This window comes from Bombina bombina, chromosome 11 (assembly GCF_027579735.1).
Source record: "Bombina bombina isolate aBomBom1 chromosome 11, aBomBom1.pri, whole genome shotgun sequence".
Lineage (NCBI taxonomy): Eukaryota > Metazoa > Chordata > Amphibia > Anura > Bombinatoridae > Bombina > Bombina bombina.
This window is the reverse complement of record NC_069509.1, coordinates 177,062,631-177,083,822: the sequence shown is the minus strand read 5'-3', so window position 1 is coordinate 177,083,822 and position 21,192 is coordinate 177,062,631. Positions and strand designations below refer to the sequence as shown.

At 37.3% G+C, this 21,192-nt stretch overlaps 1 protein-coding gene across 6 annotated transcripts in view; it reads right to left on the bottom strand.

The window, feature by feature from the left end:
- MRTFB (myocardin related transcription factor B) overlaps positions 1 to 21,192 on the bottom strand; it is a 530,378-nt gene that overhangs the window by 30,893 nt on the left and 478,293 nt on the right. For all 6 annotated transcript variants that reach the window (XM_053694678.1, XM_053694677.1, XM_053694679.1 and 3 more), the window contains 4 exons: positions 19,965 to 20,106; positions 15,765 to 16,745; positions 6,661 to 6,828; positions 3,297 to 3,455 (listed from right to left, as the gene is read on the bottom strand). In XM_053694678.1, the coding sequence (XP_053550653.1) occupies positions 3,297 to 3,455; positions 6,661 to 6,828; positions 15,765 to 16,745; positions 19,965 to 20,106 (1,450 nt within the window). The remainder of the gene's footprint in view (positions 1 to 3,296; positions 3,456 to 6,660; positions 6,829 to 15,764; positions 16,746 to 19,964; positions 20,107 to 21,192) is intronic.

The window sequence follows — 21,192 nt, the reverse complement described above, 5'->3', positions numbered from 1 at the left end:
ACTCTCCTCCTCTCTGGTTACCTCATCACACTCCCGTTTACATGACTTCTCCAGACTGGCTCCCATCTTGTGGAACTCTCTGCCTCGCTCCACAAGACTCTCCCCTAGTTTTGAAAGCTTCGAGCACTCCCTAAAGACTCTACTGTTCAGGGATGCATACAACCTATGCTAACCTTACTTTATACCAGTTCCACTCCTCAATTGCTATCCCCTGAACCCCCTTAGCATGTAAACCTAAGAGTCCAGCTGTTTGTAGATCACCTTCTTAAGAGCTGACTACAACAGTGCAACTCTTGGCAGGGCCCTCTACCCATTTGATCCCTATAATTGTTTTGTTGTACTCCCCCTTTGTTTATAGCGCTGCGGAATCTGTTGGCACTCTACAAATAACCGATAATAATAATAATATAAATTGTTCTTCGTCCTCTTGCTATCTTTATTTCAAAAGCAGGAATGTAAAGTTTAGGAGCCGACCCATTTTTGTTTCAGCAGCCACCAATAAGCAACCGCTATCCATGGTGCTGAACCTAAAATGGGCCGGCTCCTAAGCTTTACATTCCTGCTTTTTAAACAAAGATAGTAAGAGAACGAAGAAAGATAGGGTTCCCAACACTATTTAAAATGCTTTGAAAGGCAGAGGGAGGGATGTGTCCCTACACTATAGAAAAAAGTGACCTTGGAGTAAGGGGGTCCCTACACTACAGAAAAAATATATGAATATAAAATTAAACAATAATTTGTTACTGGCAGACTGGCTACCAGGAGCAAACATGACAGGGAGCAGTGGGAGGGGGAGGGCTAGAGAGCTGTTGAGGGGGTCATGGATGTAGGAGAGTGAGGAGGGATCTCAACACTACAGAAATGTAAAAAAATAAATTAAATACATAAATAATAGCCCTACACTGCATATTGGCAGACTGTCAGAACCTAAGATGGTGGTGACCAGTGGTGGGTGAGGGAGGAAGAGAGCAGTTTTGGAAAGATCAGGTAGGGATGAGGAGGTGGGAGGTGTCAGGTGGGAGGGTAATCCCTACACTACAGAAAATATTAACCTTACCAGCTAACTGATTAACTGTTTCACTGCCAGGACTTTTGGAAGTGTAGTGTACATCTGCAATTTGCCTTCTAATTGCCAAAAAACAATCACAAAGCCATTGCATGTCTGCAATTTCTGAACAAATGGGATCCCAGAGAAGTTTTTACAACCATTTGTCTTATGACCGCAGTAGTTGTATGTAAATAATTTGAGTGAGAAACCCCCAAGGTTGTGAAAAAGTTAACAATTTTTTTATATGTATGATTATATTTGGCGGCCAATAGTGGCATCTAATATACGAATATGGGCCTAGATCAATATCTTGGGTTGTCTACTTTAAAAATATATATTTAGTTTTAGTTAAACTGGGTGATAGCAAAAATGTAAAAAATTCTGATACTTTGGGCAAGTTTCTCGCTGAAATTCCCGGTAGCAAAGGGGTTAAATGGAAACGAACCCAACATTTGTATCTCATTCTTCACATAGAGCATAGAATTTTAAACAACCTTCCAATTTACTTCTATGATCAAATTTGCTTCATTCTCTTGGTATCTTTAGTTAAAGAAACAGAATGTACTACTGGGATCTAGCTGAAGACATCTGGTGAGCAAATGACAATACAAGAGGCATGCATGTGCAGTGACTAATCAGAAACTTGCTCCCAGTAGTGCATTGCTGCGCCTTAGCCTACCTAGGTATGCTTTGTAACAAAGGCTACCAAGAGAACAAAGCTAATTAGAGAACAGAAGTAAATTAGAAAATTGTTTAAAACTGTATGCTCTATCAGAATCATTAAAGACATTTTTTGGGTCTGATGTCCCTTTACAGATAGATAAAAGCCTAATTGTGCCCTAGTTCCAGACTAGCAGAACTTTCTAGCAAATGGCCCAGTATCAGTTACATCAGCTGCTAATTATGATTCGTTGCTCTAATGTATTAGAATATTTTATTATTGCTTCCATATAACTATAGATAAAGTGATACTGAACAGTGCTCCTTTGGTAAAAACAAATATGTTAAATCAAAGTGAATATAAAAAGAAACAGATTGCGTAAAAACAGCAAATAACTTTGTTTTCTTGTGAAATTAGCCTTTAGAAATTCACAGTGTAGCTCTTCCCACAGAGGGTTTTTATTCTGTCAGTTCTGGGCAAATCTGACTCCCTGTTATTAGTCTATTCACTAGAAGTATTATGACATCAGGCTAAGATAAACCTTCCTGCACAGGCTCCTCCTCCTTGTAGGGCTGTGACAGGAAGCACAAACATAGTGTAAAAAAAAGCTAAAATCCATTTAAATAGATTAATAATAAATATTGCAATTACTTCAATTAAGTGTAAGCAACTGCTTAGTGCTTTTTTATTACAACAATTAAACTACTGTTTAACATCCTTTAAGCTCAGCTCCAAAACAGCAATGCACTACTGGGATCTACACACATATATGCCTCTTGTCAATGGCTCACCAATGTGTTAAGCTAGCTCCCAGTAGTGCATTGCTGCTCTGGAGCTGACTTGAACTATGTGTTTAACCCCTTTGCAGAGGTTAAACGCACAGTTATATGCAAGTGGTAGTGCCGTAATAAAATGCCCTAACACCTCTTTGCAAAAACATCATATGGGAGTTCGGGTGATGCCACGTCACAAACGAGCAGCTATAAAAATCAGTAAAACTGCTGAGATTAGTAAACAGTAACAGGAAATCTAGTGAAACATTTACAAGTGGAGCGCTAATTAACGCTACCGCTCGAGTGTTAAATGAGCTAGAAGTAAACTTTTTGCACACATGAGGTTGCGCTCATATTATGAGTTGAAAGTAAACTGTTTTCTCGCTTGCTAACCCCCCACTCTTGCGCAATGGCATATTCTCATTTGCCTGCCTGAGACCTCATATATTTGAGTCTTTATAACTTTTGTGTGCAGTATATTTTTTTTAAAATAATTTTTATTAGATGGTGTTATTATGAGTGTAACTGTACATTGTAATTTATTTTTTAAGTGTTTTGTGCAACTTTTTTCTTAAAACAGTGAACTAGAGCTCTGAAGTCGCGGTTATCATTCTAGCGTAATACACGATTGAGCTCAAGCGATCATGTTTACTTTAAACTCATAATACCTGAGGTAAAATCAACGAGCGTCGTCATGGGACCATATATATATATATAATAAAACATTCAACCTTTATAATAACAAGTACCAAAAGATGTAACTGTTTTATTTAGTTCATTAGGCAGAATACTCAGTATGCAGACATAGACTTGCCTCTTGCAGGGGAGTAGGGCCGTTCTGTACGGGAGTAACCTGATGTGTTCTTGGCTGAAGGATGTTTGAGGATTTGCTGTTGCTGATTGCCTGCGAAACTGCTGTGACTGGATGTTTTTGAAATGAAAATACACTGTTTGTTGTTGCAGGAGGACAAATCTGTAACACAGGAAGCAAAATGTAAACGTAGAAAATTATGCTAAACATGTTAATTTTTTTTTTTTAAATGTAAGCGTTATTACACAAACAGGAGCTAGCTGGAGTAGGTATACGTCAGTATTCTCCTAAAACTTTGGGGCTTGGTTAGGAGTCTGAAAATCAGAGCAATGTTATTTAAAAATAAGCAAAACTATCCATTTAAAAAAACAAACAAAACACCTGTATGGGCTATATAAATGGATCATCTACAAAACATTTATGCAAAGAAAAATCTAGTGTATAATGTCTTTTTAAAGTAAATAACTAATATCAATGGTGGTGACATTTTTATGTTTAAAGGGCCATGATACCCAAATGTTGAAACACTTGAAAGTGATGCAACATAGCTGTAAAAAGCTGACTAGAAAATATCACCTGAACAACTCTATGTAAAAAAGAAAGATATTTTACCTCAAAAGTTCCTCAGTAGCCACATCCCATTGTAAAGGACTTCTAAGCAACAAATCAGTATGTCTGTCCGGGGACAGCAGAAGGAGCGAGCTTTCGTGCACACTCATGTTATTTCCCAATTCAGTTTAAGGGAGTTTACAATGAAATCTCATGAGAGTTAAGTCCAATCTCATGAGATTACAGTAAAAGAGTTCATGACCTCAGCACTGCTGATGCAGATTGGCTGCTGTTTATCTCTTCATTTTTATTTCTTTTTACCTGCAGCTGAGTATAACTTTTTACACAGAACTTACTCTGCTGAGCTGAGGAGATTGTGATGTAAAATATCTTCCTTTTTTACATAGAGATGCTCAGGTGATATTTTACTGTCAGCTTTTTACAGTTATACTGCATCAGTTTCAAGTGATTTAGCATATGAGTATTATGTCCCTTTAAGAGATTTATTTATTTTTAACTATATACCTACGACAGATTCTTTTATGCAGTGCAGTTAAATACATTATCTCCCTCTGCTGGACACAGAGATTAATAGATTTTATTTTTAACGAGGGACTATGAGTGACGAATAAACCATTTTATTAAACGTTCTTGCAGTTAATCACATCATATCTATTACAACTACCATTTCAGTTACGTATTGTGTAAACATTTAATAAATATCAAAGATGTCCCCTTATTTATAAAACCAGAAACAAACTAGAATAAAATAATCAATATGCCTTAAATGCACACAACAGATAAACCACATTGAGAAATCTCACTTGCAATTACATTTTTTTAAGTAGTTTCTCATTCTTGAAAGTTTATAACAGTGCAAAACGTGCATTTTTTTGTTATATCACCTATGTAATATTTTGTAGTAGTTAAGTTATGAAAACAATTCAGTCCTAATTTATTTTACTGCAAAATACAATTTAAAAATATTAATCACATCCCACATTCCATTGTTAATTTTACTGCATATGTCTGAACAATTTTAATTCCTCCTGTGTTTATTTCCCACAAAGGGTTTAAACACACAGGTACAATCCTGAGCAGGAAATAGTCAGTGGTTTGTGGCTATATAAAAACTGATATGGCTCATAGGTAGTTTCCTTGCAAGCTCCTAAACACGATTTTACCTATGTGTTTAACCCATATGCAGAGGTTAAACACATTGGGCTAGATTACAAATGGAGCACAAAATATTGCTTTTGCGAGGGCGATATTTGTGCTCCACTTAGTAATATCAGCGCATGCAAAAATGTGCGCTGGTATTACAAGTTAGGTCGCGTTCGCATTGCACGGAAGCATTGCTCTCACAAAAGCGCGCTTCCATAGGCTCCATTGGGAGCCTCGTTCTTATGCCGTGAAACATAGCTGAGAACCTAGCGCAGCAAAGGGGGTAAGTCACGCAGTGATGGGCAGCAGATCTAAAATATATATGTATATGATTTTATACATATATATTTATGTGTTTATATGTGTATATAAACTTATTAACACATAACTATATATGTATATAAGCATAGACATATATATTTATGTGTTTATATGTGTATATACACTTATTAACACATAACTATATATGTATATAAGCATTTACATACAGGTAGCCCTCAGTTTACGCCGGGGTTAGGTTCCAGAAGGAATGGTTGTAAATTGAAACAGTTGTAAATTGAAACCCAGTTTATAATGTAAGTCAATAGGAAGTGAGGGAGTTAGGTTCCAGGCCCCTCTCAAAATTGACATAAGTAACACCTAATACATTATTTTTAAAGCTTTGAAATGAAGACTTTTAATGCTAAACAGCATTATAAACCTAATAAAATAATCACACAACACAGAATATATAATTAAACTAAGTTAAATGAACAAAAATATTTGCTAAACAGCATTATAAACCTAATAAAATAATCACACAACACAGACTTTACTTGAATTTTTCTGCAAACAGTTCCTTTTATGTATTTCAATCTGGACTGATTTATAGACAGGAAGATCTTGTTCCTATGAAAGCTGCTCGATAGCTCATGTCTAGCTAGACTCATTAATTCCAGCCTGTTTGTGTGCTTGGCTTTGCATATCTTTGCTGCAACACAAGCGGACAGCTCCACCTACTGGCTATTTTAATCAATGCACTGCTTCTCAATGCTTTTCAATAGCAGTCACATGACTGGAAAAAAAGGTTGTTATTCTGAAACGGTGCAAATTGAACCGTTGTAAACCGAGAGCCACCTGTATATATTTACTGGAAACACACAGTTCCCATAGACCACAATGTAAAGGCACTTTTCAGTGACGTTTTTTTTCTAACACCCCACACCCGCAAACTTTAACCCCTTAAAACTTCTTAGTGCAGTTAAAAAAAAAAAGGTAATATTTTTTATTTTATTAAAGGCGCTACACAATTTATTTTGGGGGCAATTGGGGGACATTTTAAAAAATAACCAGAGGTCTGACCTCTGGTTAATTTTTTTGAGCGCTAATTGCTACCGCAAGCTCACTTGTAATGGCTGGTTATTTATCACATGCCCATAAACGTTCAAATTTGCCCGTTTACGGGTGCGTGATAAATTAGCTCTCCACTTGTAATCTGCCCCATTGTTAGCTAAGATAAGTAGTGTAAAACTGACAATTAGAGCACATTGCTTTTGCTTTAGAATTTCCCTTTAGTGCATTTTTATCTTTTTATGTACAGAACATATTATGGAATTTAAACAAGTTCCTTGTTAGAGGCTAATCATAATCAATGGATTTTCCATAGACCACCCACCGTCATTGTTTGCTGGTTTTGGTTTAGTGCTTGAGATGTAAACGTGTCTGGTGTCAGAGGTGACGTCTGTTTCTGTGGAGATGTCGTCTGGACTGTTTGGACCAGAGTAGTAGATGAACCAGACGTGGAAACCAGATTCTGAGCTGGACTTGTGACGTGTGGCTGAGCCTTAAAACATAAATTTACACTGTTAGTTTATTGATGTTTATAGTTTTAGTTTCATGCAAGTTATTGACAAGTTCCGGGGTAACAGACTAAGTTTAAAGGGACAGTTAAGTCAAAATTAAACTTTCATGATTCAGATAGAGCATGCAATTTTAAACAAATTTCCAATTGACTTCTGTTATCAAATTTGCTTTGTTCTCGTGGTATCTTTTATTGAAGAGTAATACTAGCTAGGCTCATAAGCTACAAATAATGTTGCAAAACACTGCTGCCATAGAGTACTAAAGACAAGTGCAGTCGTGCCCACTCCTGAGCTCTTATGAGCCTACCTAGTTTTACTCTTCAATAAAAGATACCAAAGAGAACAAAGCAAATTTGATAACAGAAGTAAATTGGAAATTTGTTTAAAATGGCATGCTCTATATGAATTATGAAAGTTTAATTTTGACTTTACTGTCCGCTTAATTTTTGAAAAACTAGCGAATAGGTCTATCTATAACTAAAAGTTTTTCAAATCCTTTGAATCATAGAATATTATGGCTATTATGTCAGAACAAAAACGTTGACCCTATCAATAAGTTACAATATAGACTGTACTAGTTACAGCATTAACTATTATTGGAAACATTGTGAAGTAAGGAACAAGCAGGCGAGAACAAGATGCGCACAGCCTTACTCCTAGAAAAGAAGGAACAAAACAGCATAAGGCTCAGCTCCGGGTTCATCGCTCAATTCCAACTGGTTCCTTTACTCAAATTCAGTTTCATTTGTAATAATTTACTAACAAAGATCCACAATATTCATGCAACTCCCACTCTGCAAGAAATGCACCCGTACAAAAAAGGCTTTACCAGTTATGCACATTTTACTGAAGTAAAACCCTAATTTATAAACCATCCCAGTGCAATTTAATTCAAAGGGACAGTCTACTCCAGAATCGTTATTGTTTAAAAAGATAGATAATCCCTTTATTACCCATTCCCCAGTTTTGCATAACTAACACAGTTATATAAATACACTTTTTACCTCTGTGATTACCTTGTATCTAAGCCTCTGCAGACTGCCCCCCATCTCAGTTCTTTTGACAGAATTGCATTTTAATCAATCAGTGCTCTCTTAAATAACTCCACGGGAGTGAGAGCAATGTGATCTATGTGGCACACGTGAACTAGCAGCACCTAGCTGTGAAAACGGTCAAAATGCACTAAGATAAGAGGCGGCCTTCAAGGGCTTAGAAATTAGCATATGATCGTACCTAGGTTATGATTTCAGCAAAGAATACCAAGAGAACAAAGAAAATGTGATGTTAAAGGGACAGTCTAGTCCAAAATAAACTTTCATGATTCAGATAGGGCATGTAATATTAAACAAATTTCCAATTTACTTTTATAACCAATTTTGCTTTGTTCTCTTGGTATTCTTAGTTGACAGCTTAACCTAGGAGGTTCATATGCTAATTTCTTAGACCTTGAAGGCCGCCTCTTAAGAATGCATTTTAACAGGTTTTTCACCACTAGAGGGTGTTAGTTCATGTTTTTCATATAGATAACACTGTGCTCATGCACGTGAAGTTTCCTGGGAGCTATCACTGATTGGCTAAACTGCAAGTCTGTCAAAAGAACTGAAATAAAGGGGCAGTTTGCAAAGGCTTAGATACAAGGTAATCACAGAGGTAAAAAATATATAAATATAACTGTGTTGGTTATGCAAAACTGGGGAATGGGTAAAAACATAATTTATGCTTACCTGATAAATTTATTTCTCTTGTGGTGTATCCAGTCCACGGATCATCCATTACTTGTGGGATATTCTCCTTCCCAACAGGAAGTTGCAAGAGGATCACCCACAGCAGAGCTGCTATATAGCTCCTCCCCTAACTGCCATATCCAGTCATTCGACTGAAACTAGCCGAGAAAGGAGAAACCATAGGGTGCAGTGGTGACTGACTGTAGTTTAAAATTTAGACCTGCCTTAAAAGGACAGGGCGGGCCGTGGACTGGATACACCACAAGAGAAATAAATTTATCAGGTAAGCATAAATTATGTTTTCTCTTGTTAGGTGTATCCAGTCCACGGATCATCCATTACTTGTGGGATACCAATACCAAAGCTAAAGTACACGGATGAAGGGAGGGACAAGGCAGGTACTTAAACGGAAGGGACCACTGCCTGTAGAACCTTTCTCCCAAAAATAGCCTCCGAAGAAGCAAAAGTATAAAATTTGTAAAATTTTGAAAAGGTATGAAGGGAAGACCAAGTCGCTGCTTTGCAAATCTGTTCAACAGAAGCCTCATTTTTAAAGGCCCAGGTGGAAGCCACAGCTCTAGTAGAATGAGCTGTAATCCTTTCAGGGGGCTGCTGTCCAGCAGTCTCATAGGCTAAGCGTATTACGCTCCGAATCCAAAAAGAAAGAGGTTGCCAAAGCCTTTTGACCTCTCCTCTGTCCAGAGTAAACAACAAACAGGGAAGATGTTTGACGAAAATCTTTAGTCGCTTGTAAGTAAAACTTTAAAGCACGGACTACGTCCAAATTATGTAAAAGACGTTCCTTCTTTGAAGAAGGATTAGGACACAATGATGGAACAACAATCTCTTGATTGATATTCTTGTTGGAAACTACCTTAGGTAAAAACCCAGGTTTTGTACGCAGAACTACTTTATCTGTATGGAAAATCAGATAAGGAGAATCACATTGTAAAGCTGATAACTCAGAGACTCTACGAGCCGAGGAAATAGCCATCAAAAACAGAACTTTCCAAGATAAAAGTTTGATATCAATGGAATGAAGGGGTTCAAACGGAACTCCTTGAAGAACCTTAAGAACCAAGTTTAAGCTCCATGGAGGAGCAACCGGTTTAAACACAGGCTTAATTCTAACCAAAGCCTGACAAAATGCCTGGACGTCTGGAACCTCTGCCAGATGCTTGTGCAAAAGGATAGACATAGCAGAAATCTGTCCCTTTAAAGAACTAGCTGATAATCCTTTATCCAAACCCTCTTGGAGAAAGGACAATATCCTAGGAATCCTAACCTTACTCCATGAGTAATTCTTGGATTCACACTAATTAAGATATTTGCGCCATATCTTATGGTAGATTTTCCTGGTTACAGGCTTTCGTGCCTGTATTAAGGTATCAATGACTGACTCGGAGAAGCCACGCCTTGATAAAATCAAGCGTTCAATCTCCAGGCAGTCAGTCTCAGAGAAATTAGATTTGGATGATTGAAAGGACCTTGTAGTAGAAGGTCTTGTCGCAGAGGCCAAGGTGGAAAGGATGACATGTCCACCAGGTCTGCATACCAGGTCCTGCGTGGCCACGCAGGAGCGATCAAGATCACCGATGCTCTCTCCTGTTTGATTTTGGCAATCAGTTGAGGGAGCAGAGGAAACGGTGGAAACACATAAGCCAGGTTGAAGAACCACGGTGCTGCTAGAGCATCTATCAGCGTCGCTTCTGGGTCCCTGGACCTGGATCCGTAACAAGGAAGCTTGGCGTTCTGGCGAGACGCCATGAGATCCAATTCTGGTGTGCCCCAACGATGAACCAATTGAGCAAACACCTCTGGATGGAGTTCCCACTCCCCCGGATGAAAAGTCTGACGACTTAGAAAATCCGCCTCCCAGTTCTCTACACCTGGGATATGGATCGCTGATAGATGGCAAGAGTGAGTCTCTGCCCAGCGAATTATCTTGGAGACTTCTAACATCGCTAGGGAGCTCCTGGTCCCCCCTTGATGGTTGATGTAAGCCACAGTCGTGATGTTGTCCGACTGAAATCTGATGAACCTCAGGGTTGCTAACTGAGGCCAAGCTAGAAGAGCAATGAATATTGCTCTTAACTCCAGAATATTTATTGGGAGGAGTTTCTCCTCCTGAGTCCACGATCCCTGAGCCTTCAGGGAATTCCAGACTGCACCCCAACCTAGAATGCTGGCATCTGTTGTTACAATTGTCCAATCTGGCCTGCGAAAGGTCATACCTTTGGACAGATGGACCCGAGATAGCCACCAGAGAAGAGAATCTCTGGTCTCTTGATCCAGATTTAGCAGAGGGGACAAATCTGTGTAATCCCCATTCCACTGACTGAGCATGCATAATTGCAGCGGTCTGAGATGTAGGCGCGCAAATGGCACTATGTCCATCGCCGCTACCATTAAGCCGATCACTTCCATGCACTGAGCCACCGAAGGGCGCGGAATGTAGTGAAGAACACGGCAGGAATTTAGAAGCTTTGATAACCTGGACTCCGTCAGGTAAATTTTCATTTCTACAGAATCTAACAGAGTTCCTAGGAAGGAAACCGTTGTGAGGGGTGATAGAGAACTCTTTCCCTCGTTCACTTTCCACCCATGCGACCTCAGAAATGCCAACACTGTGTCCGTATGAGATTTGGCAATTTGGAAGTTTGACGCCTGTATCAGGATGTCGTCTAGATAAGGGGCCACTGCTATGCCCCGTGGTCTTAGGACCGCCAGAAGAGACCCCAGAACCTTTGTAAAAATTCTTGGGGCTGTAGCTAACCCGAAGGGAAGGCCACAAACTGGTAATGCCTGTCTAGAAAGGCAAACCTTAGGAACCGATGATGATCTTTGTGAATCGGTATGTGAAGGAAAGCATCCTTCAAATCCAATGTGGTCATGTGCTGACCCTCCTGGATCATAGGTAGGATTGTCCGAATAGTTTCCATTTTGAACGATGGAACTCTGAGGAATTTGTTTAAGATCTGAAAATTGGTCTGAAGGTTCCCTCTTTTTTGGGAACCACAAACAGATTTGAATAAAATCCCTGTCCTTGTTCCATCTGTGGAACTGGATGGATCACTCCCATTATTAGGAGGTCTTGCACACAGCGTAAGAATGCCTCTTTCTTTATCTGGTTTACAGATAATCTCGAAAGGTGAAATCTCCCTTGTGGGGGGGGGGGGAAGCTTTAAAGTCCAGAAGATATCCCTGAGATATGATCTCCAACGCCCAGGGATCCTGAACATCTCTTGCACACGCCTGGGCGAAGAGAGAAAGTCTGCCCCCTACTAGATCCGTTGCCGGATAGGGGGCCGTTCCTTCATGCTGTCTTAGAGGCAGCAGCAGGCTTTCTGGCCTGCTTGCCTTTGCTCCAGGCCTGGTTAGATTTCCAGGCCGGCTTGGATTGCGCAAAAGTTCCCTCTTGTTTTGTAGCAGAGGAAGTTGATGCTGCACCTGCCTTGAAGTTTCGAAAGGCACGAAAATTAGACTGTTTGGCCATTGATTTGGCCCTGTCCTGAGGAAGGGTATGACCCTTACCTCCAGTAATGTCAGCAATAATTTCCTTCAAACCAGGCCCGAATAGGGTCTGCCCCTTGAAGGGAATGTTAAGTAATTTAGACTTTGAAGTCACGTCAGCTGACCAAGATTTAAGCCATAGCGCCCTACGCGCCTGGATGGCGAATCCAGAATTCTTAGCCGTTAGTTTAGTCAAATGAACAATGGCATCAGAAACAAAAGAATTAGCTAGCTTAAGTGTTCTAAGCTTGTCAAGTATTTCAGTCAATGGAGTAGCTGTCTGAAAGACCTCTTCCAGAGACTCAAACCAGAACGCTGCAGCAGCAATGACAGGAGCAATGCATGCAAGGGGCTGCAGGATAAAACCTTGTTGAATAAACATTTTCTTAAGGTAACCTTCTAATTTTTTATCCATTGGATCTGAAAAAGCACAACTGTCCTCGACAGGGATAGTGGTACGCTTTGCTAAAGTAGAAACTGCTCCCTCCACCTTAGGGACCGTCTGCCATAAGTCCCGTGTGGTGGCGTCTATTGGAAACATTTTTCTAAAAATAGGAGTGGGGGGGAAAACGGCACACCGGGTCTGTCCCACTCCTTAGTAATAATTTCTGTAAACCTTTTAGGTATTGGAAAAACGTCAGTACACACCGGCACCGCGTAGTATTTATCCAGTCTACACAATTTCTCTGGCACTGCAATTGTGTCACAGTCATTCAGAGCAGCTAAAACCTCTCCAAGCAACACCCGGAGGTTCTCAAGCTTAAATTTAAAAGTAGACATATCTGAATCAGGTTTCCCCGAGTCAGAGACGTCACCCACAGACTGAAGCTCTTCCTCAGCTTCTGCATATTGTGACGCAGTATCAGACATGGGCCTTAAAACATCTGCGCGCTCTGTATTACGTCTAACCCCAGAGCTAGCGCGCTTTCCTCTGAATTCAGGCAGTCTGGCTAATACCGCTGACAGGGTATTATCCATGATTGCCGCCATGTCCTGCAAAGTAATCGCTATGGGCGTCTTTGATGTACTTGGCGCCATTTTAGCGTGAGTCCCTTGAGCGGGAGTCAAAGGGTCCGACACGTGGGGAGAGTTAGTCGGCATAACTTCCCCCTCATCAGAATCCTCTGGTGATAATTCTTTTAAAGATAACAGCTGATCTTTATTGTTTAAAGTGAAATCAATACATTTAGTACACATTCTCCTATGGGGTTCCACCATGGCTTTTAAACATAATGAACAAGGAGTTTCCTCTATGTCAGACATGTTTATACAGACTAGCAATGAGACTAGCAAGCTTGGAAAACACTTTAAATCAAGTTAACAAGCAATATAAAAAAAAAACGTTACTGTGCCTTTAAGAGAAACAAATTTTGCCAAAATTTGAAATAACAGTGAAAAAAGGCAGTTAAACTAACAAAATGTTTACAGTGTATGTAACAAGTTAGCAGAGCATTGCACCCACTTGCAAATGGATGATTAACCCCTTAATACAAAAAACAGATTAACAAAACGAAAAATATGTTTTTTAAACAGTCATAACAACTGCCACAGCTCCTACTTTTGAAGCCTTTTGAGCCCTTCAGAGATGTCCTATAGCATGCAGGGGACTGCTGAGGGAAGCTGAATGTCACAGTTTGTAATTTTTTATACTATAACAATGGAAAGCCTCAGGAAACTGTTTCTAGGCAAAAATAAAGCCAGCCATGTGGAAAAAACTAGGCCCCAATAAGTTTTATCACCAAAGCATATATAAAAACGATTAAACATGCCAGCAAACGTTTTATATTGCACATTAATCAGAGTATATACCTCTGATAGCAAGCCTGATACTAGTCGCTATTAAATGACTGTATTTAGGCTTTAACTTACATTAATCCGGTATCAGCAGCATTTTCTAGCAAATTCCATCCCTAGAAAAACCTTACTGCACATACCTTATTGCAGGATACCCTGCACGCCATTCTCCCTCTGAAGTTACCTCACTCCTCAGACATATGTGAGAATAGCAGTGGATCTTAGTTACTTCTGCTAAGATCATAGAAAAACGCAGGCAGATTCTTCTTCTAAATGCTGCCTGAGATAAAATAGTACACACCGGTACCATTTAAAAACAATAAACTTTTGATTGAAGAAAAAACTAACTATATTTTACCACTTTCCTCTAACTACCTCCAGCTATGTTGAGAGCTTGCAAGAGAATGACTGCATATGGCAGTTAGGGGAGGAGCTATATAGCAGCTCTGCTGTGGGTGATCCTCTTGCAACTTCCTGTTGGGAAGGAGAATATCCCATAAGTAATGGATGATCCGTGGACTGGATACACCTAACAAGAGAAAAAGGGATTATCTATCTTTTAACACAATAACAATTCTGGTGTAGACTGTCCCTTTAAAACTAAATTGGAAAGTTATTTAAAAATGCATGTCCTATCTGAATCATGAGTTTCATTTTAACTAGACTGTCCCTTTAATTGCACATATGTCTGCCTCATTTGTCTCCCTTGTTGCAATTCAGTACATACCTCTATCACTGATTTGTTTTTGTCACCAATGCTTTAATAAGGACCAATGCCAAGTAAACATTGTGACATAATTCTATAGTTGTGTTGAGCTACAATATTTACCATGTGCCCATAGAGTGTGTTTATATATATATATATGTATATATGTATATATATATATATATATATATATATATATACATACACACATACTACATACACTCTGGTCATCACATATTACATAATATTATACAACAGTATATGATGATTATAGTTTTGTTCCTATAGCTATGTACAACATACACACATACTACATACACTCAGTCATCACATATTACATAATATTATACAACAGTATATGATGATTATAGGTTTGTTCCTATAGCTATGTACAACATACACACATACTACATACACTCAGTCATCACATATTACATAATATTATACAACAGTATATGATGATTATAGCTTTGTTCCTATAGCTATGTACAACATACACACATACTACATACACTCAGTCATCACATATTACATAATATTATACAACAGTATATGATGATTATAGGTTTGTTCCTATGCTATGTACAACATACACACATACTACATACACTCAGTCATCACATAATATTATACAACAGTATATGATGATTATAGGTTTGTTCCTATAGCTATGTACAACATACACACATACTACATACACTCAGTCATCACATATTACATAATATTATACAACAGTATATGATGATTATAGGTTTGTTCCTATGCTATGTACAACATACACACATACTACATACACTCAGTCATCACATATTACATAATATTATACAACAGTATATGATGATTATAGGTTTGTTCCTATGCTATGTACAACATACACACATACTACATACACTCAGTCATCACATATTACATAATATTATACAACAGTATATGATGATTATAGGTTTGTTCCTATGCTATGTACAACATACACACATACTACATACACTCTAGTCATCACATATTACATAATATTATACAACAGTATATGATGATTATAGCTTTGTTCCTATAGCTATGTACAACATACACACATACTACATACACTCAGTCATCACATATTACATAATATTATACAACAGTATATGATGATTATAGCTTTGTTCCTATAGCTATGTACAACATACACACATATGCACACCTGAACCATGGACAGTTGCACGCCATTGGTGGTTTTGATGGAAACTGGAAGTAGGAGTTGTGCTGGTCCCGTTAACAAAGCCTGGGGCTGAGCCACTACAGTGGTGTGTGGTTGCCTCTGAGAAGTGACATAAAATTGTGGGAAAATGTTCTGGTGTTCTGGTTTGGCTAAAGAAACCTCATGCTTGATGACTACAGCACTGTTGGCAATAAGGTTCTGGCTATTGGCAGGTACACATGTCTGTCCAAATAAATGACCACTTGACACCACTGGCTGCCTGGAATACTGACAGTCAGCCGCAGAGTTCTCTTCTTTAACTTGAGCACTGAACTGCTTTGGGTCCGTATTCAACATCACAGAGGGAGTTTGTTGCTGACCACGTTTCTCTACTTCCAACTGCATCTTCAGCACCTCCACAAGCTTCTGCTCTTGCTCCAGCTTCTTTTTGAGCTCCTCTATTTGTTTTTCCTTTTCCTGGAGCTTACGGTCTTTCTCAGCAGCATCTAAATCCATGCTGTTAGTGTTTCCCATACTATCGTCATTTAAGTGCATCTTTAAAGGGGATGTGTTCATGAACTGTGATGGTGACATCATTGTTATGATTTCAGCAAAAGTATCAGTCATATTAGTGTCTTCTGTGCTAAAGTTGGATTGTTCTGAAGGAGCTGGAGACATAGGCAAAGGAGAGTTAATGCCCTCTACGGTAACGTGGTTATTCACAACCCCAGCGGAGCCTGTGTCTGTGGAAAAACTTGGGGTAGCACTTGTAGCATTAGTTAAAGACGCGGTAGTAAAGACCACAGTTGTTTCTTCCATGCCATTACAAGCCGAAGAGGAACTGGTGGTAACTGCAATTGAGTTGCTTGTGGGAATTCCATTATTGTTCAGATCCTGGTATGGTTTCAAACGTTCTATAAGATCTGTTTTTGTGCCAGATACTGGCAAACCTCTTAACTTCAATTCCATTTTCAACTCAGCAACCTAGCAATTTTAAACAAAACAACATGTAAATAAAATAGAATCTTTTATTTAGTGTCTGTAAAATAAATACATAAAATAGATATGCTATTGTAACTACAACCTTAGAATAGTGTCTGTAAAATAAATACATAAAATGGATATGCTATTGTAACTACAACCTTAGAATAGCGTCTGTAAAATAAATACATAAAATAGATATGCTATTGTAACTACAACCTTAGAATAGTGTCTGTAAAATAAATACATAAAATGGATATGCTATTGTAACTACAACCTTAGAATAGTGTCTGTAAAATAAATACATAAAATGGATATGCTATTGTAACTACAACCTTAGAATAGTGTCTGTAAAATAAATACATAAAATAGATATGCTATTGTAACTACAACCTTAGAATAGTGTCTGTAAAATAAATACATAAAATGGATATGCTATTGTAACTACAACCTTAGAATAGTGTCTGTAAAATAAATACATAAAATGGATATGCTATTGTAACTACAACCTTAGAATAGCGTCTGTAAAATAAATACATAAAATGGATATGCTATTGTAACTACCTTAGAATATTGTCTGTTACACTGAAAAACAAAACTATTATATCTCCGGTGATCAAAATCCTAATAATTAGAATAATGTTCTATTTCATAAATGAGAGTGCTGTCTCCTCTGCCTAATGTGTGAGTGACTCCCCATAAAAAAACTATTATTATCATTTGTTAGTCAGTGAATATTTTATCACCCATATCTCATTGCTTTAACACCTTTTTTTATTTTATTTCCTGTAAAAATACACATATTAAAAATGATGTGTTGCTCATTTTTAGCTCAGATTGGGAGGGGGCAGCACTTTTTGTGGCAAAATGTGTAAAAAGCAAACAGTTATTTTAGAAGCATTATACAGATATTAATAGGATATTTTGCCCAAGGAGCTTACATTCTAGGGGGGTATAATAGCAGACTGCCCATGCAGCTTACTTTTTTAAAGGTAACTCTGAACCTTTCATTTATTTAGCTAGCTATTGCCTTTAGTTCTGTTGACTTTCAGCACTTTGTATTCTGTTTGGGGACGCAAGAAGTCTGTGTTTGGGGGTTTATATATATTGCAGCAATAGATAAATATGTGTGTACGTGTTTTTGTGTATGCAAGTGTTTTGCTAGTCCTTTTGAACATTTACTTTGGAAATTTCATGGAAAATAAAAATTCACATGCCAATAAAAAGGTTAAAAAAAAGGCCTACAAATACACTACTTGTAAAATAAACTAGATGCATGAACATATTCAGTGATCCATGTGTAAGGGATAATATCAGACTCTGGAACCATTATATAGGATTCCATTGAAAATTGACATACTAGTGGCTTTAGTGCTGCATAGGGCCCAATAATCCAAATCTTTCAGTTCAGGTAAAATGATTATAAGACGTCTCATCAGTATGGGGAGTTCCCTCAAATCATTTTATAAAATAGAATTTTAGCTTGAAAAATGTTTATCTCACTATGGGCAAGATTAAAAGTCGCGCATTATGAGTTTTAAGTGCGCGATATGGTCTTATTGCAACTAATTTCCATTGCGCATTCGCCTTTTATGCAAAAACAATCCTTTCAGAGCTGTAGTTAACAGTTTTGCGCAACATAAAAGTTTCATGAAACACTTCAAAAATATATTACAAAGTACAGTTACACTCATATTAACACTGTCTAATAAAAATTATTATAAAAAATATTGCACACGAAAATTATAAGGGCTAAAAGATATGAGATCTTGGGTGTTAGAAAGAAAAAAACAGACGCAGGGATATTACATTGTCATACATACACATACATAGGGAAACATGAATTTATATTTATAGACATATGTTTAACTAGGGAGATAATGACAAGATTTTACATTACAATCTTATGCACATTAAACAATATCTCAGAGGGATTTTCAATGCGATATTCACATATTGATCTCGAAATATCTAGACACATATATATATATTCATATACATATCTCGCTATAAATAGATATATCAGTCCAAAAATCATCACATATATAGAGAAATATTTATTTAGAATTAAATTATTCTGTTACGAAAACATTTTCGCAATATGAAATATTCAGTTTCATGTACACTTTTCGAGGAGAATACATCATGGGCTTTGCGCAACAGATTAGGGTTTTAGTGTTGTTTTCTTTTCTATTTGTCTTCAATTGACTTCTATGAATAATACGTGAACATGCACATTTGGCTGTTTGCATTACGCGGCTTAACGCGTGCAACTTGTTATAGCTATGCAATCCCAAATGCGAAAAAGCCATAACGCGTGTGGTGTTTTCATAAATGATTTGCCAAGCAACTTGTAATCTTGCCCTATGTGGGTTCGACTCCTACACAACAATATAAGGCCTAAAAAAATCCCAAATATTTTGCACGATTTCTCTCCATGCTGATAAGTTTCGATCATCAGGCTCATAGACTCCGGCTAAAACGATACAAATGGCATAACCTTTTTAACATAAAAATATATTATTTTTAAAGAGAAAAAACCCCTGAAAAATGTTAAAGAAATGATTTTACATATCTTAGGTTTATATACCATAAAAACTACATTCTGTCTCTTTAATGATAAATAATATAAGATAAATTAACATACCCCTCCCAAAAAACAAAATCAAGATTCTTTATCTGATAATCACCCACCTAAGGTGAATAAAAATGCCATATAATAGAAGTTTAATAATTCACGTATCGTTAGCATTTTTTTTAATAATAGAATACTGTGCAATGTGGTTGTATAGTCTTATATCTTGATCAGCTAGATATGCCTTCCATTGTAAAATTTTCTAGAGTAACTTGAGCTGGTTTACAATTCAGATAATGTTAAAGAGACAGTAAGTCTGTTTTGCTCATGCAAGTTAAATTCAAAATATGTCTCCTCTTATTTTCCTGAGAACAGTGGCTATAATGAAAATTTCAAAGTTTTTTCTTTACAATAAATCAAGTATGTTTCTTGCCTTTTTTTTACATAATCTGTTTCTTTTTATGTTTACTTTGATTTAACATATTTTCTTTTTACTACAGAAGTACTGTTTCATATCTATTTAATAAAGAATACAGTTTATAATACAGACGTCACCATCTCACTGCACATAGTGTAGCATTACATCAATAAAAAGCAAGCTGAACGATAACAGGCGCTATAACCCAACACTTTGCTTATACTAATACCTTCATGTCATCGAGGTTGGAGGGCAGGGGTCCGGCTTTCTTACACAGTGCGCTATTCTGCCTGTTCAGCATCCCCTGTACTGATGTGTTGTTATTCACATTGCTGCTTATTGTGTTCCCGTTTTGTTTGTCATTTAGTGACCTTTAAAGAACATAAGACAAAGCTCTCAGACACACAGATCTTTATTTCCAGAGCTCACATTTAAATGAAATCACACAGAGGTCTGTAGCAAAATCTTATAAACCTCAATAATACTTACCAATTACAGAGGAAATTTCCAAATAACGTCAATAGATTTGTCATTGATAAATACATTTCTGTATTTCATATTTGTCTGATTCATTTTTCCAAATCTTATTGCAGATTATTAAATATTTACAAAAAATAATTAATAGGGCACAGAAGTGAACAGACCATATTATGAGTAGAGTAAAACAGGCATTTTTAAAATTGTACATATCTATCCATCTATCTATCTATCTATCTAAACATCTATCTATTTATTGTCTGTCTGTCCATCTATCCATCTGTCTATCCATCCATCTATCTATCTATCTATCTATCTCTATCTGTTTTCTATCTATCTCAATCTGTTTTCTATCTATATCTATCTATCTATCTATCTATCTGTTTTCTATCTATAGCTATCTGTTTTCTATCTATATCTATCTATCCGTCTCTATCTATCCGTCTCTATCCGTCTCTATCTATCCGTCTCTATCTATATGCACACATACATGTTCAGTTCGGCGTTGTTTATTGCACACTTGTCTTATTTACTTACCACGAATATTACTCAAAATACTAATTTTGTTTAGAGACAGGAGTGTGTGATATGTCACATTCATCAATGTTGTGCACTACAGAGGACTATATGTATAACATTGTTGCAAGCACTACTACTATATAGTGCTTAACGTGCACGCTCCTGAGCTAATGGAAAAGAGCTACGTAACAACAACAAAAATGTACATTTGATAATACTAGTAAATCAGTGAATATATTACAGCTACATTCTCTGTAGGAATCATGAATGTTTCATTTTAAATTCAACGTCCCTTTAACTGTTCCTGAGCAACAAGAAGTCATATTACCTCCCTTTACTAGTTCCCAGCATGCTGTGAGTTTATATATGTTATTAATGTTTCCGAGCTATAAATGCATATGTTTAATTTTCTACATGAACTAGATATAGGTGATTTGTTACTGTAAAGCTGTCATGCTGAT